Source organism: Ictidomys tridecemlineatus, chromosome 2 (assembly GCF_052094955.1).
Source record: "Ictidomys tridecemlineatus isolate mIctTri1 chromosome 2, mIctTri1.hap1, whole genome shotgun sequence".
NCBI classification, from domain to species: Eukaryota; Metazoa; Chordata; class Mammalia; order Rodentia; family Sciuridae; genus Ictidomys; species Ictidomys tridecemlineatus.
The window spans coordinates 18,020,996-18,047,349 of NC_135478.1; the positions used below are offsets into that span (position 1 = coordinate 18,020,996).

The following is a 26,354-nucleotide window of genomic DNA, read 5'->3' on the forward strand; positions in this document are numbered from 1 at the left end:
AGCCTCGGCAACTTAGCAAGGCCCTGAGCAACTCAGTGAGATCCTGTCTCAAAATATAAAAAGAGCTGGGGATGTTGCTCAGTGGTGAAGCGCCCCTAGGTTCAATACTCAGTACCAAAAAGAAAAAGAAAAAAACCCAAACAAACTTGATTTTGTGCAATCTGGGCATATGGGGCGACTCACTGTGGTGGTCCCTTTGTGGTATGATGACACCCCTCCTTGGGAAGTGTCTTCTCCCTTACCCACACACCACTGTCCAGATGCGGCCAAAAGAAGAGGCCCATGTTGGGATGTGGTGACCTTGTTGTACGCCCCTGGGGAAGGGACTGAAAGGATACAGGACAAGGCTCAGCCTCTTTCTGAGGAACTGGAGCTGAGAGACCCAGAAACTGTTTTGATGTTGGGCACTGGAACCATCAGGTACTAAGGAGTTAGGGCAAGACTTGCCGCTGTGGCTACCCAAGGTCACTTTGTGAACTGACCCAGGGCAAAGTACAGTCCAAGTCTGGCAGAGGAGAGAAAGAAGAACAGAGAGCAGCAGGAGGAGGGCAGCAGGCTTGGGAAGAGATGGAGAAAAAGCGTCTGGGGCCCTCCTGTGTGCTGTGGACAGGCTGCAGATTCCCTGTCTCCCATCCCTGTGTTAAGCCCACTTTTAGGTGAGTTCTGTCCCTAACTCCAACAGCAACCAAACTCCCAAGGGACTGATGTATACACCTAAAAGCCAACTCGACATGCCCTGATAGTCCGTCTGTTAAGACGAAGAAACCTGTCCTTGCTGACTGAAGCTTTCTCGCCCAGTTGGCAAGTCCCTGGGGAGGGAAAGGATGTTCACATCTCTGATTGGCCCCAGGACATCAGGGCAAAGGGAGCCTGAAGTCCTGGAGCACATTTCCTCCAGGCTGTGGTGAGGCTCAGGGAACCACTCCCTCCTCTACCCCACCCTGAGCTAGGACTAGCTTTTTTAGCACTGTTGTGCAAATTAGGAAAATATATCTTTCTGGGTAGAGAAGTAGAGAAGATAGAAAATGGTGTTCCCTTAGTTGGGTGTAGTGGCACACGCCTGTAATCCCGTGACTCAGGAGGCTGAGGCAGGAAGATTGCAAGTTTGATGCCAGCCTGGACAGCTCAGGGAGACCCTGTCTCAAAATATAACTAAAAAGAGCTGGGGATGTGGCTCAGGGGTAGAGCACTCACCTAGCATGTACGAGGACCTGGGTTTAATCTCCACTAGAAGTCCCACAAGCATACACATGAGGGATGCTCTCTTTCAGTAGATGAGGCCCCAAAGGTATGGTTTGGCAGTGTCTGGATATCAGGCCCTGTTGATTCCCTTGGCCAGGTGCCTTTGTGCAGTGCACAAACTGTACAGCTCTATGTGGGCAGCCTTGCCCATAACACAGAGAGCACTTTACTAACAGCTAAAATTTATATGACTATGGTCTGTGCTGAAAAGACACTGACTGTTTGTTTCTCCAGCTTCCCATGGACTGCACCAACCATTCCAAACCCTGACACATTTCTACTTTGATTAGGTAATTCTATCAACTACTTCCAGCTAAACCGTCTCTTTAGTGTTTGGCTTGGGGGACTCTGTACCATCTAAGTCCGGATGGGTCAGTTTACAAAGTGACCTTGGCCACAGTGGCGATTCTTGTCCTAACTCCTTAGTACCTGATGGTTCCAGTGCCCAGCATCAAAACAGTTTCTGGGTCTCTCAGCTCCAGTTCCTCAGAAAGAGGCTGAGCCTTTAGCGGTAGAGCGCTTGCCTTGCCCATGAGAGGCCCTGGGTTCGATTCTCAGCACCACATAAATAAATAAGATAGAGATATTATGTTCACTTACAACTAAAAAGTAAAAAAATAAAAAAAGAAAGAAAGAAAGAAAGAAAGAAAGAAAGGCTGAGTCTTGTCCTGTGTCCTTTTGATCCCTTCTCCAGGGGCTTACAACAAGTTCACCGCATCCTAACCTGATCTGATCCATTAAGTGCTGGCTTTCTGAATTGAGTGGCCAAGGGCTGGGGGTTTTAATAGCTCCCTCTATGTACACCCCTCCCCCGATTTCCTAACATGTCGTTCATGACACTTGTGTGTTGGGTGCACGTGACATATCCTTATGATGCCACCTAAAGATCTGCTAGGAGGAGATGCCTTTGAGGAGGCTGAAGACACAAGTGGAGGGAAAGGGCTTCGGGCAGCTGGGAAAAGGGGTCTAGTGAGAAGTGCGAGGGGCTGAGAGGCTGCAGACAGAGTAGGCAGGGTGGAGGCCCCAAGGCTCTCACACACACCGCTAGGCCTGATGGGGAGATGCTGGGAGAGCCTCAGTCATAGAAGAATGTCTTCTGGGCCTGGGGCTCCGGCCCTGAGACGAGCTGTCAACCCGGCGATGCCCAAGTGGATGCTGGGTTACCTAGGAAGGAGAATCCTGCCCGGAGCTGAAGTGACCCGTGGGCTAGAGCAGCCTGCAGAGGGCCCAGTCCTGGACCAGCTGAGCTGCAGAGAACAGGGGGCCAACAGATCTCCTGCATTTCCCACCCAGCCAGGGCCAGGGGCAGATGCCTACAAGCTGAACAGCTCCCAGTCTGGCCTTGGCTCTCTGCAATAGTCTGGACCAGATGGGACAGGGCTTACCTGTGAGGTCTACCTCCTCTCTCCGCAGATACTGTCCAGATGCTAGGCGGAATGTCTGCCCCTTGATGAGGCCCTGGGCCAGCAGCTTATGAAAAGGCTCCCTGTGGAAAGAAAAGGAAAAAAGAAGAAGGGGTGGGATAGGAAGCATCTAGAAATCAGCAACACATGCCACCCTTGCTGAAGAGTGGAAAGAACCGCCCTTCGTGAAAACAAGTCTGCCGACCAACCTGCAGACCAGCTTGAACAAACGCGATGACACTAAGTCAGATTGGCTCTCTTTAAAGACTGACCTAGGGCTGGAGATGTGGCTCAAGCGGTAGCGCGCTCGCCTGGCATGCGTGCGGCCCGGGTTCGATCCTCAGCACCACATACCAACAAAGATGTTGTGTCCGCCGAGAACTAAAAAATAAATATTAAAAATTCTCTCTCTCTCTCTCCTCTCTCACTCTCTCTTAAAAAAAAATAAATAAAGACTGACATAATATTTTTCTTTTTTGGTAACCAGAGATTGAACCCAGGGAACTTAACCACTGAGCCACATCCCCAGCTTTTTTTTCTTTTGAGACAGGGTCTCACTAAGTTGTAGGGCCTCACTAAGTAGCTGAGGCTGGCTTTCAACTCGTGATCCTCCTGCCTTAGCTTCCTCAGCTGCTGGGATTACAGGCGTGCACCACCACACCTGCAACAGTCCTACTTGCTACTACCAAAAGTAGAAAGAGCCTCAGATTTGAAAGGCCTGGGTTTGAATCTCATTCTGCTTCTCAGGCAAGTCACTTATTTGCTCTGAGAGTCCGGCTGCTCATCTGTAAATGGGAAAGGAAAGCCTGCCTTCAAGTGTTTCTGGGATGAGGGAATGGAACAATGCATGAAAAAACTTGTACGTTTAAGAACTGCACAAATATCAGCTGCAGGCCCAGCTCCACAAAGGGAGGGCCCGGAGGACGAGGGTTCCTTGCTTTGTTCCTTAATTTGATATACAGGGCCTGCCTACTTTCTCTAAAAACATTTTAAATCATACAAGCTAAACACAAACATATCCTTTCTGTTCAAATCCTTGCTGGGTCTACACCCCTTTGAGGAGGTGTTTGTTTATATCCCTGGAAGTCTGGAGACTTTTTCAACATGTTTATGTACATGAATGTATAGATACCTGCATATGGCTTTAAAGATTTTTCTTGATTGAAATAGGTGGGATCATGCCAAATGTACTACTTTGTGGTATTTTTACATAATGGTATGAAACAATTTTTCCATAATAGTCTATATAGATCCATCTCATTTTAAAAATAGCTACCAAGTGTTCTACAATCTAGATGAATTATAATTTACTTATAGTGTCTGTTTTTAGAAAGGTGTTTTTAATTTGTGTGTGTGTGTGTGTGTGTGTGTGTTTGTGTGTGTGGCACACTGGGAATTGAATCTAGGGGCTCTCTACCACTGAGATACATCCCCAGTTCTTTTTATTTCTTAATTTGAGTCAAGGTCTCATTAAGTTGCTGAGGCTAGCCCCAAACTTGTGATCATCCTGCCTTGGCCTCCTGAGCCACCAGGATTATAGACATGTGCCACTGTGTCCAACTAAAAAGTAGTTTTAATCACACTCTTACTGACTGAAGAGTGAAACAGAAACTTCTCTTTTTTTTTTTTTTAAAGAGAGAGTGAGAGAGGAGAGAGAGAGATAATTTTATTTTTTTTTAATATTTATTTTTTAGTTCTTGGTGGACACAACATCTTTGTTGGTATGTGGTGCTGAGGATCGAACCCGGGCCGCACGCATGCCAGGCGAGCGTGCTACCACTTGAGCCACATCCCCAGCCCCAGAAACTTCTCTTAAGAGGACAAGTTGAGATTAACCTTCAGGCTGAAATTATTTTAAATTTGAAATGGCTTATTCTTATGAACCTGCCTGATTTAGTTCTGACATGTTTCAGCAACAGCTATTGCGAATGCTCACATGTACACAAGCTTGTTTTGTTCAGGGAAGGGTGAGGACTGTTCACAAAGTGAAGGCCTTGTGATCTCCATGAACATCAGCAGCAGCATGACATGCCTTCCAAACATAGAAACCCTGAGGCACTTCAAGTTCACTTACGTGGTGGTAGGGTGGATCTTCTATTTACAGGTCCCAAAACAGTGACCTTGAAAAGGCCCCACAGGACACACCCGAACATTAGTGCTGTGGGTAGCAGGAGCTGGCTTTGTTAATAGGCTCCTAATTTTCCATGCAAGAATATCTGATTCAGATGGACACTGATACTGATAAGGTTCTGCCTGATTTGTGTACTGAACAGTTGTGTGGATGGAAAGAGGTGATTTGAAGGAAATTCTCCAGTAGATTCAGGAGGATAGAGAAGGCAACTGAGAGACTGGAAAAGAAATGCAGTGTCAGTAGAAGAAAAGAATTCCTGTTTTGCATTTAACAATCTTGTTATGAGCATGTGTGTAAATGTATGTTTGTCATTAATGGTGGTGGCAGGAGGTGGGTACATTTTGCAAGGTTGGAAAGATCCAACACACTTAACACTCAAATGGAAACGTAATACAATGGAGACCTTATCCAGTATATGGTTGCATTATTCAATGTCAAAGGATCATTGAGCATGCTATGCATTAATCTGGAAGACATTCCACATGTGCACATAAAAGTAATCACACCATTTTTTCAGCTCCAAAAAATGGTGGGGGATGGGTACCATGGACTGAACTCTGGGGCACTCGACTACTGATCCACACCCCCAGCCCTATTTTGTATTTTATTTAGAGGCAGGGTCTCACTGAGTTGCTTAGTGCCTCTCTTTTGCTGAGGCTGGCTTTGAACTCGGGATCCTCCTGCCTCAGCCTCCCAAACCACTGAGATTACAGGCGTATGCCACTATGCCTGGCCTAAAATAAATTTTTGAGTCTTTAAACTTCTGTGACTCCCACTTCCTCTAATATATTCTTCTGGCAAGGTCACAATTGGCAGGAGAGTGATGTCATCTTGTGTCACAGTTCATGTCCCTAGCAAGATTCCCCAAAATTATGATTCCTTTACATAGAAGGATTTATGAATCAAAGGTACTTGGTTCTTAAACTGCTTTTTAGCACAGAAGCACAACGAAGGAAGGGCCATGCTGCTATGTTTGAGCTATTTTTGAGGAAGGAAGGCTGGCCCAGACATCATAAGAAACTTTGTGTCCTCAGGCCTTTCAAGTCCCCCAGACTTTTGACACACGAGGACTCAGGTCTATATTTTTCCAGCTCCTCTTTGATTCAGGAAAGCAAGCCAGTCAATAAAACCACATAAGGAGCTCAGAAAACTATAGCAACAGACCAAATGTGGGCTTCTCTCTACCATCCCTCCAGCCCCTATTGACTGTCTTCTCTGCCACGTATGCACTTGCTATTCAGAGGCCACATGGAGGTGGCTGCTGGAACATGCCATGCTCCTCAGCACTCTGTCCCTCTGCAGGAATGCCTTCCAGCTCGGGCTCAAGAAGCCTAGATTCATTCTTAGACATCTCTGCACTCAGGCATTCCCTTTCCTGGCTGGCTGTCCCTATCCCCTATACATAGTCCCCTTCTCACAGTTCTGGGCCCTCCTTTGTGTCCTCAGCAGCCAGGGAGGCATGTGGCCAGGATGTTTTGTGATTCCATGAAAAGACCAGCGCATCCCAGCTCTACGCTTACCAAGGCAAGGACCCCTCTCTTATTCCTCCTTCCATTCCCAACCCTGGCACTGAGCCCAACCCAGGGAAGCCTTGTTTAAAAATATCAAATGGTTTTATGAATAAAAGGACAGGTAAATGGATGGTGGGATGGAAGAGGAACAGCCTGGGTGTGGGATCTTTCTTAGTTCCTGAAGTCATTCCAGCTAAATTGACATGCACCTGAATTTTTCACCTCATTTCATAAATAACACATCAGATTTCAGCAAAAGACAACATTGTGTGGCTACTTGAGATCAAACAGGTGAGGGACAAGGCTGGGTATATACACAAAACAAATTAAAGTATTCTACAAGATGCAGCGCTGTCCTCTAACACTCAGGGCGCCTTGCTGGGCTCAACGGGGGCTGATTTGTGCACATGGGGGCACATAATTTTGTTAATTTTTTAGATTGGAATTTTTGTCTCAGATGACTTTACATGCCAAACAGAAAAGAAACAGTGACCTTTCCTGATGCACTTGGTACCAGCAGGCTCAATTTGCTGTTACCGTGTTAGGCGCTACTGTCTCTTCAGGATTTAAGGTGCTTCCCCACCCTCTTCTCAGTGTGAGCACTGGAGCTGTAGCTCGTGGCAGGCCACATGCTTAGCATATGTACGTACCTCCCTGGGTTCAGTCCCCAGCAAAATAACCCAAAGAGCCTCAAAAACAAAGCAAAAAAATATCTTTGAGACAGAAGGAAGGAAGAATCTGGACTCAAAGATAAAGATGAGTAGAATGATTAAAATCAGCAGCATTAAGACTCAAGGGGAGGAGGAAACACAGAATCCGTTTTTTTTTTTTTTTTTTTTTTGCATTTTGTCAGATGGCCCACCACTGCCACCTTCTGGGAATGTGTAGAATTGCAATGGGCCAGAATCATCCCAATCTTAGGGCAGCTGGGATTCTGCCCTAAAACTACACTCCTCCTGACTTATCTTTTAAATTCCCTCATCCCCACAGTCTCTCTCCCTCTCATTTATTTATTGCTCTGCAGGGGACTGAATCCCAGGCCTCACACATACTAGACAAGTGCTCTACCACTGAGCCACTCCTCTCTCTCTTTTAAAGTAAACTGCTAAATGAAAGACGGCACACATATTGAAAAGCGTGAGTCCTTGGGATATATAATTAGGTGAGCTTTCACAAACTAAACAGAGCTGTGTAATCAGAACCCACATCAATCAGGTTGAGCTCAACCTCCCGAATCCCCCACCCTAGGTGCTACCTCCTCACCCTGGGCACTGTGAGCCGGATTGCTAACACCATGGTCTAGTTTTGCCTGCATCAGAACCACTTCCAACCATTGCTGAATGAGGGGTCTCTGGTATGTCACCGTGGCATGCTTTCCCTGGAACTTGCAGGTGTCACCTCATAAAACAGCAGTGCACCAGAACCCAGTCCTGGTTAAATGCATGCATCTTCATTTCTAAGAGGTGGCCACACTGGAGCCCATCTGCACGCTGTAGCTCCTCCCGGGTACAGTAGGGCAAAGCCATCTCAGATGGATCTTCTGGGCAGGGATGGCAAACTCACATGACTGCCTCAGTGCCCTCGCCTGTGACCATCCAGACATCACTGATCTTGGCACTTCCTGGCCCACGCCAGTGGGGTCTTGGAACTCAGTACCACATTACCAGAAAGCACAGAGTTATTATGTGAAGTGTGTTACTTAGTTATTCTATAAGTACTTACTGAGTCCTTGCTATGTGCCTGATACTGAAGGAACTGGCTTTAGGGACAAAATGGTAAGAAAGCAACCCTGGTCCTCGGGGAGGAAGTCTATTTGCTGTCACTGATTTGGGGTTTCCAATGCCTGGCCATTCTCAAAAATGTGAGGGAGAAAAAGAAAGTCTAGTCATGTTTGAAGAGTACCTCCAAATCAAGTCCAAATTCTTCAGCTTGGTCATTAAGGACTCCTTCCCCTTCCTTTTCACATCCTCTGCTATTTCCCTCTGTCCGGTGTGTCCACATCCTTACTCACACTATTCCCCAAACTGCTATCCATACCACCCATCTGTCAAGTTCAACTCCATCTTCCAGGATCCGCTCCAATGCTACCTCTACTGGTAAGGTGTCTTGGAACTTCCTGCTTAGAATTAGTTGCTCTTTTCTGGTATATGTGTCCAGTGTGATACCTGGAACTGTATTGGGTGGCTTTTAAATTTTATTGTATGTGGCTGACCTGTCCATCATTCTCTTGAGAGAAGGAGGAGAAAGGGAATCTCCATGAAGGTACATGGAGGCACAAGGTGCGACATGGAGGTGCTAGGTGCTACATGGAGGCGCTGGGTGTGACAACGGGGTGCTAAGTGTGACATGGGGTGCTAGGTGTGACATGGAGGCACAAGGTGGGACATGGAGGTGCTAGGTTCAACATGGGGGTGTGAGGTGCAGGGGAATGAGGGGCACTGCTGAACTTGGAACCCAGCCCTGCTGGAGTAGAGCTCACTCACACCGCACTGTATTCATGATCAAATTCACAACCAGTAGTATTTCCCATTTGTTCATTCATCTACTCACTCAACAGATGGCACCTAGGAACAAACTTACATAAGCAGTTGAGTTATTCATTCATTTTAAAGACTGCACAGCAGGGACCTTTATGAGAGAGTGAAAAATCTGCAACTTGAAACCACCGACAAACTGCTTCTGACTCCAGGATCATCAAAGGCAGGGGGGTTAAGCAGGACTTCTGCCCTGAAGGCCCAGGATTTTTTGGAGTCAGTGTTCTTCTTACTCCCTCAAGCCCACCCTGGAGGGAGATGATGTTTGAGCCCACGGTGCAACCAAACGAGAAGGAGGGATGGAATCGTCAGTATTTCCAGCTTAGCTGGGACTCCGCGAATTCAGAAATTATAATCGATACCTGCAGAGCCACCTTTGTCTCATGAGACAGGAAGGAAGGAGGAGAGGAAGGAAGGAAGGAGAGCAGCTGAGAGGGAGGGCTGCTCATTATTAGAACAAACAAGGAAATTCCCAGCATGGATTGCCAGGCTACTTAAGTGCTGGTATAAATCATCATCTGCAAGGAATGTTCCAATTAAGATGTGGCTCAAACAATCTCAGGACATGGCAGAGCCCCAACTAGTCTCTGAGATGATATTTGCCCACTTATGAAGCCCTGGGCACCCTGTTGCCCACTCTCCTGACCCGGCCCGGCAGCTACTTATGTAGATCTAGTAAGGATAAAGCAGAGGGCCACAGACCGGCGCCAGTCCAAGTCACAGTCTTTCCTCTTCTCCCTTGCTTGGTGCCTAGGGCCATTATGTCCACAAGTGAGGCCTGTTTCTAAGTTAGCCATGCTCATTCTTAAAATATCACTGCAGAGAAGCCAGGAGCAGAGAAGGAGGCCGTATTAATAGGCTGAGACCCCAGCAAAGCATCTCTCTCTTCTGCCTGCTCCTTTTGTTCAAGCCCTGGTTCTGGTGTGACAGAGAAAGGGAACACCAGCAGCTATTCCCCATGGAGCAGTTTCTGCTGGCCACCACTCTATTGGCAGCAAGTTGCAAGGAGAATTTTAGGTCAGGGAATTCGGTGTCTCTCTGGGTGGCATTGAAGAACAACGAAAGAACAGGCAAGAGTCCACGTTTGCAGCTGTCTTGTACAGGAGGATAGGAAAGGGGGGTCTGTGAGAGGAGCTGTGACAAGGGCTCCTGCTGACCTGTGCCCCTCCCTGGGGCTCTCATCCCAGTGCTACTAGCCCAGGTGAAGGAAGCCAAGAGCCCATGCCTGCCCCATGCCCGGAATAGAACCCCCAGGCTCCCTCATTTCCCTTCTGCAGAACACAATCTGCAAATGACTGCTTGTGAAAAATCCTAAAGTTACTAAATCATTGTAAAAAAATCTGAGAATAATCAGAAGTGCATTAAAAAATAATAAAATCATTAAGAAGTTCATTGCTCATAGATGACCAGCATTGCCATAATTCTTTCTAACCTTTTCTCTTGTGTTAAGTGAACAGATGTGTGTCACTATGCATGTGTATAGAAAGGCAGATGAACACATTGCTATCTACAATTTTGTATCTTGCTCTTTTCACTTCTCTGTGCTTCAGATACATTCCTTCATGCTTTTAAACATTCTTTATAATTTAATTCTGAAGAGTTGAATAAGAGTCCTCCACATAGGTGGGCTATTGTCAATGTATCCCGTCTCTGCATTCTGGGGCACTGAGGCTGTATTCACATTTTTAGCTACTTGAAACAACATGTTCATGGACATTTTGGTGCACAAGTTTGCATTTCTGATTATTTCCTTGGGCTAGAGTTCTAGAAGTGCAATTAGTGTGTTTAAAATGAATATCTTATTGCCGGGTATGGTGGCATATGCCTATAATCCCAGAAGTTCAGGAGGCTGAGGTAGGAGGATCTTGAGTTCAAAGCAAGCCTCAGCAATATAGTAAGGCACTGAGCAATTCAGCAAGATCCTATCTCTAGATAAAATATAAAAAGGTCTGGAGATGTGGCTCGGTGGTTAAGTGCCCCTGGGTTCAGTCCATAGTACCAAAAAAAAAAAAAAAAAAGAATATCTTTAAGGTTTTCACTTTATATATTGGGAGAGTATTGCTCTAGTTCTAGCCTCTTTGCTCCATGGAAAATGGCATCTCACTGCTAACTAGTTTGGATTTCTTTGATTGCAAGTGAGGGAAACATTTTATACAATGATTATTGACCATCTGTATATCTCCTTTTGTGAATTTCCTGTTGATGTTAATTCCAGGTTAATTATTCATGGTATTCCACATACACCACCAAGGTACCTATACCTGCCTACCATCTTGTGGGGTGGCACAGAGACCAGCCTCATATGAGTAGTAGGAGACATTCTGAAGTTCCAGCTGCAAATCTAAGTGTATAACTAAGAGGTGAAATGTCCAGGGCTCTTTAGAAATAAGAAGGAATATTTGATGTGTGCAAACATTTGCTATTTGTATGTGAAAAAATTTATAATTAGCTGGGTGTGGTGCACATGACTATAATCCTAGCAGCTCACAAGGTGGAGACAGGAGGATTGTAAGTTCGAGGCCCTAAGCTACTTAGTAAGACCCAGTCTCAAAAATAAAAGTGTGGGATGCAGGTGGGCTGGGGACATGGCTCAGTGCTAAAGTGCTCCTGGTTTAAATCCTCAGTACCAAAAAAAAAAAAAAAAAAAAAAAAAAAAGGAAACGAAATGTATACTTAGAATCAGAGAGAGAAAAGGGGGCTCAGAAATGACTGAATTCCTAATAGATGAGGCCACTGAGACTCAAACGAGTCAGATATCTTGTCAACGTAGCTAATTAGTGGCATGCTTAGCATGAACAGAGATCTCTGGTTACTGGTCCAGAGTAACTACTTGAGATAAAGGCCCCGGGCTGAGAAATGTAAAATTGAAGTGAAATAGCTATAGTTTCAAGTCGCTACTGAAATGACAATGCTAACCAAAAGGATCACAGAAATAAACTTAAAAATTCTGACTTTTATGGGTTTCACAAACATACATGTGGTTGACAGGCCTCCATGTTCCCTCCAGCCTAGCTTGATAAAGTTGTTTAGAGGTTCTTAGAAATTCTAATTGGAGCCAGGAATGGCCATACCTGTAATCCTAGCAATTTGGGAGGCTGAGGTAGGAGGATTGCCAAGTTTAAGGCTAGCCTCAGGGTCTCTTGAGAGCCTGTCTCAAAATAAAAAATTAAAATGGCTGGGAGTATAGCTCAGTGGTAAAGTGTCCCTGGGACAGTACCAAAAAATTCAAATTGAATAATTCTGAATTACTCTGAGCAGAAAGTACTGATTTTCCTCTCACTTGCGACCCACTGGTTTACCAACACCTCTGACAAAGAAGTAATGCTCAGGATGGTTTTCAGAGGCTGCCATTGCCCTATGTGATTCAATAGGAAGATGCTCACAGGAGGGCAGAGCAAAGGTTAAGGTAACCTTCTGTTCCTTCTTCCAAAAGATTGGCCTTTTGAGAACTGAAAGCCAGTCTCTTGAGGGAGGGGAACAGGGAACAGAATCTTACCATCTAGAAAAGAATTCTTAAAAACCCAAATACCTGAAGAGCTCTATTTCTATTTACATCATATAGCTGTCCCTTAAAGCTGATGGTAAAGCAAATTCTAGGTGTACCCGGAAGCTTTTCAGATTAGAAAACCATCTGGATAGAAACAAAGCCACACCTGAAACTGTATTTCAGAATTAGATCTGAGTGCAGCAAAGCTTTTTCCCTCCTCAACTATGGTTTTAAAACTCATGAATAAAAGGAGAAATCAGTAGGGTTTAGAGGGTCCAGGGGGAGGGAGGAAGGGAGGAATGGAGGAAAGGGGAAAACGGAAATAAAATTGACCAAATTATGCTATATGCATGCATAAATATATCACAATTAATTCCATCTTTATGTATAATTACAATGCAGCAATGAAAAGAATATGCAAATAAGCCGGGCTCAGTGGTGTATGCCTATAATCCCAGCAGCTCAGGAGGCTGAGGCAGGAGTATCTCAAGTTCAAAGCCAGACTCATCACTTTAGCTAGGCTCTAAGCACCTCGGTAAGACCCTGTCTCTAAATAAAATACAAAAATTCCTGGGGATGTGGCTCAGTGGTTGAGTGTGCCTCAGTTCAATCCCCAGTACCAACCAAACACACACATATACAAAGAGTATGCAAATAAACAGAAGGAAGACCAGAGAAGGAGAGGAAAAGAAAGAGGTAAGGAAGGAAGGGAGGGAAAAGAGAAGTACTGGGGAATGAACTGGAGCAAATTATGTGCATGTATGAATGCCACAATGAACCCCACTATTATGTATAATCCAATAGTAAAAATATAAAAAAAGCTCTTTGACATATTAAAAAAAAAGACATAAGAAATTCAGACCTTGTGTGTGCTATATCTTAGGATAGCTAACCACTAAATAACTGGTTGATTATTTCCACAAATAATTATTCAGAAACTAGCAGAAATATGCCTTATAGTTAAGGAGCCATAAATCACTTACATATGGTCTCTGTTTCTAGACCTATGCATGAATGAAATATTTCTTGTGTTGTATTTTGTCTTTAAACAGAACCTCTATTGCCAGGCACACTGGTAATCCCAGCAATTTGGGAGGCCAAGGCAGGAGGATTGCGAGTTCAAGGCTAGCCTTGGCAATTAGCAAGATTCTGTTTCAAAATAAAAAATAAAAAGGGCTGGGGATTTAGCTCAGTGGTATAGCACCTCTGGGTTCAATCCTCAGTACTAAAACAAACATCAAACAAACAAACTGAACCTCTATCCAATTCTTGTTATCTTGTGGAGGCCATTTCTATTGAAGAACAATAACTTTAACTGTTTACATCAAGGCATTAAACTAAAATTTATTTAAACAAACATATCCTATGAATGTTTAATGTCCATGAGACTGTGACAGGACCAGGACACCATTCTCATCTTCAAGGGTGATGTTTACTTAGGTAAATTCACTTTCATATGAAAGAAATGCCAAGCACAACTGGCAGGTTTTATAACCTAAATGCAAACATTTTAACTAATTTGTTTACCTGAGGATCAGGGCTGTTAATGTGTTTAGTGTCCTTCTGATGCAAATCAGTTTATTTTTATACATGGAGGTCTCTGGGACTAATGAGAAGAAAATTAGTTTAAGCATTTAATTTATATCCTAAATTAGTTTTCTGAACAGATGACTTCTCTTAATCCATGTGTGCAGTGCAGAGTCAGTGAGTGGGGAGGGAGCTTTCAACATACTTCTCTATAATCAATTTGAAGTTCTATCTGTATTACAGAGGTTTTATTTTTTCTAAAAAATTTATTTATTTATTTTTAGTACTGGGGATTGAACCCAGGGGCGTTTTATCACTGAGCTATACATCTAGCACCTTCTATTTTTTATTTTGAGACAGGGTCTTGCTCAGTTGTTGAGGATCTAAGTTAATGAGGCTGGCCTTGAACTTGTGATTCTCCCTCCTCAGCCTCCAGGGTCATCAGGGTTGCACACGTGTGCCACTGTGCCTGGCTCAGAGGTTTTAATAGCAACATATATTTTTTTTAATCCAACAAAAAATAAAGAACATGTATGCTTTCATCTAAGATACCCCAGTGTTTGGACTTGACCCAACAGATAGGCTCCTCAATTCTTGCTAAGAATATAGCTAGAGAGAGTCACAGGCTGGACATGGTGGTACATATCTATAATCCCAAGTACCTGGGAGGCTGAGGTAGGAGGATCAAAAGTTTGAAGGTAACCTGGGTAACCTAGTGAGACCCTGTCTTAAAATAAAGCATTAAAAGGGTTGTGGATGTAGCTTAGTGGTATAGCACCCCTGGGTTCAATTCCTAGTACTACAGAAAAAAAAAGTCACTTTTTTTTTTTTTATAAAAATAATAGAAAAGTAGAGGACTATCTAAATAAATTGTGGCATACTATGCATAAATTTAAAAGAATGGGAGATCCGTATCTGCTGATTTGGAAAGACTACCAAGCTATATTGTTAAATTAAAAAGGCAAAAACCTATGTGTGATATATGTAACATTTAAAATGAGTGTATCAATGAAAGCATACAGGTGGAAATAAGGAAAATATTTTTCTGCATAAAATCAAATAAATTTAAAAGTTGAAGAAAAGGGTAAAGAGTGGCCTGCAGGGAGGGAGACACCAAGTTCAGTTCCTATGCAGGCAAAACTTTTCATCTTAGGCATGGATAATTTTTAAAAATTGTCATCATGGGTAATCTAGAATGGGAGATACTAGGACACCATCCCTCCACCACCTTTCTTTTCTGTAAGTAAAAAATATGCTAAAGGATGTTCCAGGATTCCCACTACTAGCAGCAAGGGAGAGAGTCTGATTATTGTTCTGATGAAAATCACCAACTAGGGAGGCTAAGGCAGGAGGATCACAAGTTTGAGGATCACAAGTTTAAGGCCCACCCGGGCAACTAGTGCAAATCTGTCTCAAAATCAGAAGGGCTGGGGATGTAGCTCAGTGCTCATCTAGCATGCTTGAAGCCCCGGGTTCAATCCCAGTACTCTGAAAAAAACCAAACCAAACCAAAAAGAACAACACCAACTCTCAAAAAATGTTGGGCCAGGAAAGCAATACAGAATGTGTGAAATACGATTCTACACAGTTCAAATGTGGAAAAACCAAACAGTATCTGTTGTTTATATATATAGTAGGGATAAGTTTACAAAGAAAAATCAAGAAAATAAATAAAAAATGCAGGGTGTTACCTGGAGGAAGAGTGGTGGGTGTGGGAAGAGCGCTAATGGGACTGGAAAGGAGTGCCCAGGTTAGATTCTACTTCTTACACAGAGCCATGGGACATGGATGTTAATATAATTTTTTCAATTATATGATATACTATACACATATGATGTACTTCATGGCGAAAAAGTACACACTGATGTCTTGTGAATATGAAGAAGTTTATAGGCCAATGGGAAAGGATTTATCAGTGGTTTACAATGTGATTCTCTATTTTCCACTCCAATAATACACTTATCAGCGTGGCAATATTAAGGCAGGATTCAGCCAAGCTTAGAAACAGAGCTTGTACAGAGGCCTCAGATGATAAACATGACCTCATATGAGATGCTAGAAAAGGCCATGGACCATCTGGCCCATTTCTCTCTGCCTCACAAGTAAAAATCTCAAATTACCTAACTCACTTAAGCAGAGACGCACTGAAGGCTAGATTCATGTGAGCACTCAGTGCACACACCGGAACTCTTAAGCAATATGTATAATCGCACTTCAAACTGTTAAGGCTAAATGGCCTCTGGAGTACACTTGAAAAACAATATTTTTCTGCCACATACATTGACCTTGCTTCAGACAACTGCTTCAAGTTGCTCTTTGTAGAATGAGTATAAATGCTTACCTGTGTTTGACCATTTTTTGATCATGACAAAAATGACTGAGGAATCTTGCGTAGAACAAGTGCATGACGGCATGTTCCTTCCCTCCAATGTACAGATCCACAGGCATCCAGTAATCGGCTAGTGTTGTGCTAAAAGGGCTGGAAGAAAGAGAAATGGGCATTTAAAAAACCTGCTCACCACACTGCACAAATTAAACAGAACATCGTAATTTGCATATGCCCTGAAATGAATCACGGCAGGGAAAAACAGAGATTTTCTTTTAAGAATAAGAGAAAAGCTTATGTAATAAAGGGAGGAAAAATCAGATCAGTGCTAACTTAGAAAATTTACAATAACAGCTATGGAAGACATTAGTGACAAATATTTTAAAAATGCAATTTTCATACAAAATGAGAATAAGAGAAAAACATATCAGCAAAAAAAGGCATCTCAGTACAATGCATGTTTAAATATCTAGATTTATTTCAGTTTTATGATTAGACAATGGAGATTTCTGAGTTCTTACCAATAGAGGGCAATGTGGCAATTACAATGCAGACTGACATGCAGCTACTAAATGTTCATTTTAAAACAGAAATTCAACCTTATTTTTAAAAGTAGCTTTAAAATAGTCAGAAAGAGCCTGTGCATGGCTTACTGAATGCAATGAAGACTACTTAGGATAAGTAGTCAATAGCTCAATAACACTCTCACCTACCATGTGCCATTACAGCACAGACACTGAAAGACAGGCTTCCTCAGACTCTTGGCCCTGGTGTACATGGGGAGACGAGAAATTCCATTTCCCTCTGTTCTGCAGGGATCCTTGGGAAAGAGAGGCACTGGCCCCTCTCTTGAGGTCAGCCAATCAAGTGGCCCTTTGCCTTTTGAAGATGTGTGCGCCATGGTTTCAAATATTTGTGAATTCTCTCCCCTCATCTCTAGGTACTTTCTCTGCAGGGAGGTGGTAGCTCCAGCTCAGGCAGGTGGAAGTCTGGCCAACCAGTGCACGTTTGCATCTTAGTGTAGGTTAGTCTCTCACCTCCCGATACTGTGCCAGCATTTGGTAAATTAAAAAAAAATAATACATAATTTTTTCCTTTGTGAAAAATGATTCCCTACAGAAATCCAACTGCTGATCCAGGTGAGGGGAAAGAAGGGAAAGCGAAGGATGGTATTTAGTTCAAAAACTAGTTTGGGAAGAATTAAGGTGTGAAATGACAAAAATAGCTGTAGAGAGGATTTATGATCCACCCAGGAAGCCATCCCAGTGGGAGCTCAAGCCAGAGGCTGCAGAAAGCAACAGCAGGGGGGGAAATGAGGTCCACTGCGCTCTTCACCAAAGAGGGGCTCTGAAGGCCCAGGATGAAGGCCAGGTACCAGTCTAGGATCCCTCTTATAATTTAGTCTCTGCCATCTGTAAAGGTGGGAAGAGGAAGAGCCTGCCTCCTTGCATTCTGAGCCAGATGTTACCAAATGAGATGCCTTCCAGGGGGAAGGCCTAGAAGAGGAGCCCTTCTGTGGGTTAGATGGGGCCACCCTGGTGACTCACAGCCTCAGGAGTCACTGTGACCTTTCTACCTTCGCGGGGGATTATTGACTTTGGATCCTACTCATTTCTGAAATGAACTCAAATGACAGAATCATAATTCTGCAGGTCAGGATGATGGTGGGGGAGGACAGGAGCATCCATCTCTCCAGAAATATAGTATTTTACAACCAATAAGGGGGCATTTTTATATGTAGAGCTTAGGGTTCCAGAATATTTCTACCATGGACCAGAGCAATCTGGCAAGGTCCTTTTAAGCAGAGTATTTGCGTTTTTTCCTGAGCTCTGGAATAGTTCAGCTCACATTCTTTTTTTTTTTTTGCCTAGTTACCAAATGCTCTTTCCCTTCATATTTTTTTTTTATTTTCGCTTTTTTCTTTTCTTCCTTCCTTCTTCCCTCCCTCCCTCCCTCCCTTTCTTTTGGCAAAGAAACATAAATATAACTGAAGAATCATATAGTATTGAAAGGTTAATCAAGAAGAACAGTGGTGTCCAGTCCCAATGTCCCCACCCAGGTATGTCCCTTAGCTGCTTTTAATTCTTAGCTGTTTCTTCTGGCATTTATTTTTTAAAAAAACCATGTTTATACTTTTCACTGATTTGCCAACTTGGGGAATTATCTAGTGACTATATGTGATAACAGGAGATGTTGCCTAGCTCTTTCACACTCCTCACCCCACCCTCCCTATATAGTCACATCATTATTTCTAGTTAAATACATAGCACAGCACTCTTACCATCATAGAAATGCAGTGTCCTGCAAGGCAAGCATTATGAGAGCGCTACCTTTCGTTTTTGGACTTTTATTTGTCTTGTATTTGGGATTTACTTGGCTGTGTAAAATCTTATTTAATAGTTCAACACACTCTAAGAGAGACTGTTTGAGTTTTGATACTAGCAATGGAACTCAGGGCCTCATACATGCCAAGCAAGTGCTCAACCGCTGAGCAGCATCTCCCAGTCCAAGAGAGCCTGCTTTTAGGAGCACAGCTGACCAACAGCATTGGCTGCAGAACCTTCAGTCACTCTGGTGTTCATGCCCACCCTTGCTCTCCCAGCTGCTCCCAAGGGCAAGAGGGAGGCACTAGGGCAAAACCACTTCTGCCTGCCTGGGACTCCGAGATGAACTTCCCAGCAGCTTTGATGCTCTCAAGGCTGCACTGTGGTCTTCCCCTTATCTCTCCTTCTGCTCCTCCTTGGCACCTGTCACCCGCATGGCAGCTAAGGGCTCTCCTTGCTTACCCTGCTCCTCTCCCTTCTGGCCTGCACAGGCATCTCCCCCAGCAAACCTCTCACGCAGCTAACCTCATCTTGGAGGACCATTTCTTACTAGAGGACCCAGGTTGACCAGAGCAGGGGCATTACCTGTGAGCATTCTGAGGGTCTGTGTATCGGAAGTAGTACCAAGCAGAGTCAACAAAGGTATCCATGGTGTCTGTCTCTCTTTTGGCTGCCCCCTGGCATCTAAGAAATAAATGAAGTTCATCGGTTGATTTCTTTTTAAATTTTAATGCAGTCTTCTACTAGCATTTGAGAAAGTCATGACAATGAGTATGAATATAAAATGTCATAAGAATAATGCTACATCATAAAAAAGACAATTCAGAGAAGGTTCTCTTTTTGGATTGTACAGTACATGATGTTTTGAAGGAATTTATAGAATAAAAATTTCAATCTTCCACAATTAAAAGCCTTATTCTTCACTCCTCTTGAATTTAACCCAGTATAAAATCTCATCACTTGAAAGGACAAGATGGGATTGTCTCTTTTGTGCATTACCTTCTATTTCAGGCATGTCAAGACTGCCTTCAGCCACCACTTACTTTATGATGGTTCTGAAGCAAATCAATGCACGAAGAGAAATTGAAAACCAAAAGAAGTGAGATGTGCTGAAAAATAAACTTGAGATTTTTTTTTCTATTTCTGCTCCAGGGTGAAAGAAGCAGAAATCCACCTGGATAATCTGAGGAGATATATTACCTTGGAAAGCCCAAGGGCAGTGCTGGCTGGAGCCCAGTGGTACCAGCTTGTGGGAATCAATTACCAGCATATCTTCTCAGCTCCGTGACAAGTGACTTTGAGTTGGTCACTTGAAATTAGCTCTGGTGGGAGTATGATATCACAGAAATTGGCAAACACCTTAAATCAGAAGCCCCTGGCAGTGAGCTGGCTGCTACACATTTGTAAGGATACCACTGCCTACTGTGGGTTCCTTACTGTAAGCTGAAGAGAGCCCTGGCGTTGGAGACAGAGAACGAAGTGAGATCCTTGGAGTGTGAAGGGTTCGCAGCCCCTGTCCTAGGAATGGAGGGGCCTGGGGAGCACCAAGGCCTACGAGGACCATATGCTACACTACTTAATTTAAGGTTCCAAGACTGTGGGACTAAAAAGAGAGCCAGGTTCCAGAAGCCACTCCCTCTAGGAAACTGAGAGGAGGTGCTGTTGGTCAAGCCAAGCACAAGAGGGGACTTGAGGGCTCTGGCAGGGAAGCCCATGGTCACTGCTTATCAACAAAGAGGGTGTGCTATTTTCCTTCTGGAGTCCATATTTGTTTTTGGTACCAGATTGAACCCTGGGGTGCTTAACCACTGAACCAAAACCCAGCCCTTTTCTTTTTCTTTTTTTTAGTTGTCAATGGAGCTTTTATTTATTTATATGTGGTGCTGAGGATTGAACCCAGGGCCTCACACACTCCAGGCAAACATTCTACCACTGGGCCACAATTCCAGTCCCCCCCAGCTCTTTTTACATTTTATTTTTGAGAAAGGGTCTCACTAAGTTGCTTAGGGCCTCACTAACTTTCTGAGGCTGGCTCTGAACTCACAACCTTCCTTCCTCAGCCTCCTGAGCCGCTGGGATTACAGATATGTGACGCGCACCTGGCTTGGAGTCTACATTTCTACCCTAAGGTGGCCTGTGGCTTCTTATGTTCCTCCCTACCAGCTCCATTTCAAATTTCAGAACCACCTGGGTGAAGCCCCAGAGGACAACTGTCAGGCTTCACCTACAAAACGCCCGCTAGGTGCCTCTGTGTAGCCTCACCTGTGTTCATTCTGGTCCTCAGAATGGCCCTTGGAGGAGGTTACTCTAATTCCTGAGGAGGGAACTGAAGCTGTGGCAAGTCAGGTGACTTTCCTGAGGCCAAACAGCAAGTTCAGACACAGAGCCAGGACTTGAATCCATTACTGACTAATTCCTCAGCCTGAGCCTTTCACCTGCACCATGTGGCCACCTGATTGCCACCAGGAACTCAGCACTCCTCTGGCAGAAGACTAAACTATTTTAAAACCTCCCCATCACAATCTAGGAGCAAAGAAAAATGGTTTCTCCACAGAAGGAAGAGGAAAATACTGGAGCTTGATGTCTGTGACTTATTTGTTTAATCGGCTGATTCGGCACCATCAAAATCACACTGAGATATCCCAGTGAACTGACAGAACAACAATCCACTTCCAGAAATGGAGAGGGGAAATCAGAGCTGCTTCAGGGCCTTAGAGAACACTGGTGGCTTCGCCCCTGCTCTACCACTGCTGATAAGATCTCCACTGTCACAGCACTGAAAGGAAACCACAGACACGAGAGAACACATCTTCTCGTCTCTAGCAAGCTCTCAGGAATATGAAATGGAAGACAGTGGTCTTTTTATAAATGTGATGAAAACTTGTGCTTTTCCACTCCCTGGATCAGATGTTTCTAGAAAAGATCTGAAATGTCATGGCTGCTTCCAGAGGCTCAGAGGAGCCGGGTGTGGTGGTGCATGCCTGTAATCCCAGCAGCTCAGGAGGCTGAGGCAGGAGGATCATGAGTTCTAAGCCAGCCCCAGCAAAAGTAAGGCACTAAGCAACTCAGTGAGACCCTGTCTCTAAATAAAATGCAAAATAGGACTGGGGATGTGGCTCAGTGGTCGAGCGCCTCTGAGTTCAGTCCCCAGTAACCCCCCCAAAACAACAACAAAAAAAACTCAGAGGAGAGGGGAAGGCACCCGTCACAGTGACTGAGCCAGATTCCAGACCCTTCTCTCAAGGGTCCCAAGGGTCCTTCCAGGCAGTGGAAGTCATGGGAAAAGAGAGCTGAGTTAGCACCAGGAGAGAGGAAGGGGGTCTGAGGCATTTGCAGGGTGCTGGGGTCACAGGCTCAGTTGTCGCTGCAGGAAGTGGCTCCTTACCGTGGGCAGGAGCAGTTCACCCACTCCGAAGCTGCAGCCAGTGGGGAGCCTCCTTTGCCGGTGAAAGATGTGATGTTGGGCAAGGTCACGGGCAAGTCCTCCAGGGGCACAGGCACTGGGCCACAGGCTGCACAGTGGACAATGGGGATTGGCGTGCCCCAGTACCGCTGCCGTGAGATCAGCCAGTCTTTCAGTTTGTCACTTGTCACATCTCCACCCACTCTCTTCCCTCGGGCTTTCTGAGTCAGGGCTAGGAAGGCATCCTGCCGGGTCATACCTGTGAACTGAGAGGCAAAGGAGAAATGGCTGATCTTCTCTGCGTAAGACAAGGTACCACCCCCACACTGCCACCCCATACTGCTGTGTTTACGTGTGGCTCTCCCAAGGGATCGGTTCTATGCAGGGTCGCATTTGGACTCTCTTGAGCTCCAAGTGCTTTTGCCTTGTGGGTCCCTTCCTCCTTAAGATAATATCAAAAATTATATTTTATGACTGTTTTGATATAAAGACAAGTATAATTTTTGACACTAAAAAGTTCATTTTTTTTCTCTTTAAATTTTAAAAGAACTTAAAAACCTTCTAAAAGTACTATGGGCATGGGCACTATGTATCTTGTCTATATCCAGTTGGTAAGTTAGCCCTGGTTCTGTGGCTCTCCTTATTCTAGAACCCTGTGATACCTATAGGGATAATCAAATATCAGCATTTTGCTGCCAGTGAAGAATTGCATGATATGTATTTTTAATGACCCATCCCCTGTTAGAGGAAAAGATATCCAGAGAAGGAATTATAAAGACAATCCATACCATGCCTTAAAGACACAGACCACACCTTTAATATTTAAATGCTCCCATTTCACAGAGAGCAGGGCTGAACAGGAATAGTACAAAAGAGAAATTCTCTTTTTACTGGTCCTTTTCAGAGAGCCAAATTAATTTTACAAAATGAGCCAGTGGGATTTGTGAACAACCAGACTGTTGCCCTGGAATTGGTTCAGTGAAGGCATAATGTGTACCTACTATGTGTTGGGCTTATGCTAGGCCTTGGCACAAAGATAAATAGTCTGTCTATGTTCTCAAGGAGCTCATAGTCATGAGACACAGAGTAAGAAAATACAGCCATGTTGACCAAGAGCAGTGCTTTTCTTTAGCAGTCTGATGTATTGTCTAAAGTACCTGTGCCTGGGGACAGTCCCTAACTAAGCTCCATCCTCCTGTTACCACATAGTTATGATACACTTTTAAAAGCTTTCTTGAACGTCTATCTCTCCACACACCACTATCTTTATGATCCAGAAGGTCGAGGAGGAAATGGCTTTTGACCATCCATTCTCTTTCTATTCATTGGAGAAATTCCTCTATCCCAGCTATTTAGCCTAGAGCCAGGAGAGGATTCAACAGGCCATCTGAAGCTATGTGAAAGAAGCCAAGGAGTATAACTAACACTCAGAGTCTATATTAAGGAGTGGATATTTCTCTGGGCAGTGAAGCCCCATTTTGGCCATGGATATCCTCTCTCGTGCGCTAACGTAGAGCGTTAACCCAGGTCTCTTACAACTCCTTAGCTGGCTCTGTTCCACCTCCTGGGGGCCTGCTCAATAAGGTCTAAATAAAGGTTCACGATCTTAGAGTGTGAGTCATGTCTGGAGATGCAATTTATGAAGTGAAGATACAAATATGAGGTCAGAAAATGCTGTCACTCCTTATAAAGGAAAAAGAAAAACCTGGTCACAATTCTCTTATTTATAGAGAAATAAAACATCCGATAGACAATGGTCCCAAACCTGTAAAAGCTGAATCTTTAGGTCTAATTGGATCAGGATCACCCTGGGTGGGGCCAGTAAGCACCTCCCCAGTGATTCAGAGACATGACCAGATGTGGAATCACTGTTAGGCCAGTAGTTCCCAGATTCTGCCTCACAGAAGAATCACTTGGGGATCTCTGAACACTCTTGATGTCCAATTCACACCCTCATCATCAATAGTCATTACATCAGAATCTCTGGGGTGGGACCTAAGTATTTTAGACCTAAGTATTTCAGGTGTCTCTAGTGTGCAGTCTAGTTTAATGCAGAGTGCTCTAAGTCAGTACTTGTAACTTTAGTGTGCATAAAAATCACACAAAGGTCTTACTTGACTAGGGTGGGGTCCCAGTATCCACATTTCTAACAAGTAATGCCAATGATACTGGGCCAGGGACCAGACATTGAGTAACAAAGTTCCAAGCTGGTAATTTTAAAAATATAGTCCCTGGACCACCAGCAGCAGCAGCACCTGCAGAATGCCTGGAAATGCAAGTTCCTGGATGGGTGGGACCAGGCAACCTGCATTTTAACAAGGCCAGCAGGTGATGCTGAGACTCACTATTTGTGTTAAGCAGCTTTTCATGCTATGACCAAAATAATTAATAGAGGAGGGAAAGTTCATTTGGGCTCATGGCTCCAGAGACCCAGCTCATGGTGAGTGCTGCTTCATTCACAGCAGCCAGGAAGTAGAGAGAGGGAGAGGAAGGGGCTGAGGACAAGATGAACCTTTCCAGGGTACACTACCAGTGACCTACCTCTTCTAGCCACGTCCCACCTGTCTGAAGTTACTACCTAGTCAACCCACTTAAATTAGGATGGATCGATTTGGTTACTGCTCCCATAACCTAATCATTTCACCTCTGAATTTCCTGTATTAACATAGGAGCTTTCAGGGGACTCCTCATATCCAAACCATAATAGTGCTGTTCTAAGCCATTTCCTACTCCCCCATCCCTCACCCTACTTCTTCCATCATTTTCTGGTTTGATTTGGCACAAAGGCTGGACTCAAATCCTGCCAGATGTACCATCTTCAAGTGCTGCTGTCTAACATTGGCAAGAGATAACCTTGACCAAATGACTGTGATTCTCAACTTTTCTCTGTTCATTTTTATAAATGAGTTAAACTTTGGCTGGAAACAAAGTTAATAACCTGGAGACAATAGAAATGTTCTTCAGGAAGAAGAATCAAGTTTAGTCACCTCTTTCAAGAACTAGATTCCCATGATGGCACACTATTCTAGGGTTGGGTTGGATTCAGAGCTTATAAACTTCTACATCTTGATGAAGAATAAGTGTTTTGTTTTCATAGAGAAATAAGGGTGTAAGACTGTTAGTTAGTTGCAAGGATAATTGAAAGGGCAGATTATAATTTGCATCTGAAGAAAAAATGTCTCACGGAACTCATATCAAGGTCAGGATTTTAGAAGAAGGTCCACAGGTACATGCCATGGGGCACCAACCTCAGCAGAGTTGCTCAGTCTCTCTGTGCCATCTGGCAAAGTTTCAATGACTGCAGAGTAGGCCAGGCCTAGGGCTTGGGCTAAGCTGGTGTCCTCCAAGCTGGTGCTGGGAATTCCTATTCAGAGGGGGAGAAACAGAACACCTTTTTTGCAAGCACCCAAATCACAAAATAATTGATGGCTTCAACACCTGGATTTAGCTTCTTAAAGGAGACGATCTCATTTAATTTAGAAGTCGTAAAATTGCATCAGATTCACTGGGAGAATGGAACACACTCTAATACCCTAATACGATCAGTTTACCATGTTGGTTTTATTTTCCTTGGCTTAGTTTCTTTTTAAAAAATAATGTACATCTTAAAATATACATTATTATTATTATTATTTTTGGTCAATGAAACATGACATGAGCATTTAGGGAAACCTTTTCTTCAAATTCCCTCAGTGACAAAGGATACTGAGTTTTTTGTTGGTAAGTACAGCTGACTTCTTCAGCATTTCCTAGAACCCCACAAAAATTCACTCAGGAAGCTGAAAGCTGTGTTTTGCTCCTGAAGGCAATAGTATATTCTGAATGCATTTTTTTCACCCACATACATCCTTGAGGAAACAAGTTGAGCATAAAGAATTCACTCAGCAGAGGGGCCAAGGCCTGCTGCTTTGCTGAACAGGTTTTCCCAGTTATTGATTGTGCAGGCATAGATTTGCTCAACCTCTGTACTGCTGGCATTATGGACTCTCTGATGTGGGGGCTGTTCTGTCCATTCTGGGATGATGAGCAGCTTCCCTGGCTCTTACTAGTAGCACTGGTAGTTGGGACAGTCTACCAAAGTACCAAAGGTCTCCTGATGGCAGAGCCCCTGGTTGAGAACCCCTGCTATAGAGCTATCTGTTGAAACTGCTGCCATATTTGTGGATTCAATATTTTATGTTGAAAAGTGAGGGTAATGAGCAGAAGGCTGAGTAAGATCTTGGAACATCTTCTACAGAACATTGTCCTAGAAGGGTGATTTAATGATTGGGAGACAAGTTGGAAGGAATGATTTTTTTTCATGATTCTCCTTGGAATCATAGAAGGCTCTGTGATAGGATGGAAAATTCTGTGTTGTTCCAGATGGGATTATGACAGAAAGCACCTAAGAAAGTGAATAATGTTGGGTGACCTGAAGGGCTAAAATAAATGGTAAGCAATAAATATTATCAAAAAGTGTTCATGGG

General features: G+C 44.0%; 1 protein-coding gene across 4 annotated transcripts in view; it reads right to left on the reverse strand.

The window, feature by feature from the left end:
• The window catches only part of Lars2 (leucyl-tRNA synthetase 2, mitochondrial), a 138,349-nt gene that overhangs the window by 23,137 nt on the left and 88,858 nt on the right, over window positions 1-26,354 (reverse strand). For all 4 annotated transcript variants that reach the window (XM_005337898.5, XM_013364100.4, XM_040290066.2 and 1 more), the window contains 5 exons: window positions 25,137-25,252; window positions 21,871-22,154; window positions 19,071-19,169; window positions 16,177-16,314; window positions 2,628-2,728 (listed from right to left, as the gene is read on the reverse strand). In XM_005337898.5, the coding sequence (XP_005337955.2) occupies window positions 2,628-2,728; window positions 16,177-16,314; window positions 19,071-19,169; window positions 21,871-22,154; window positions 25,137-25,252 (738 nt within the window). The remainder of the gene's footprint in view (window positions 1-2,627; window positions 2,729-16,176; window positions 16,315-19,070; window positions 19,170-21,870; window positions 22,155-25,136; window positions 25,253-26,354) is intronic.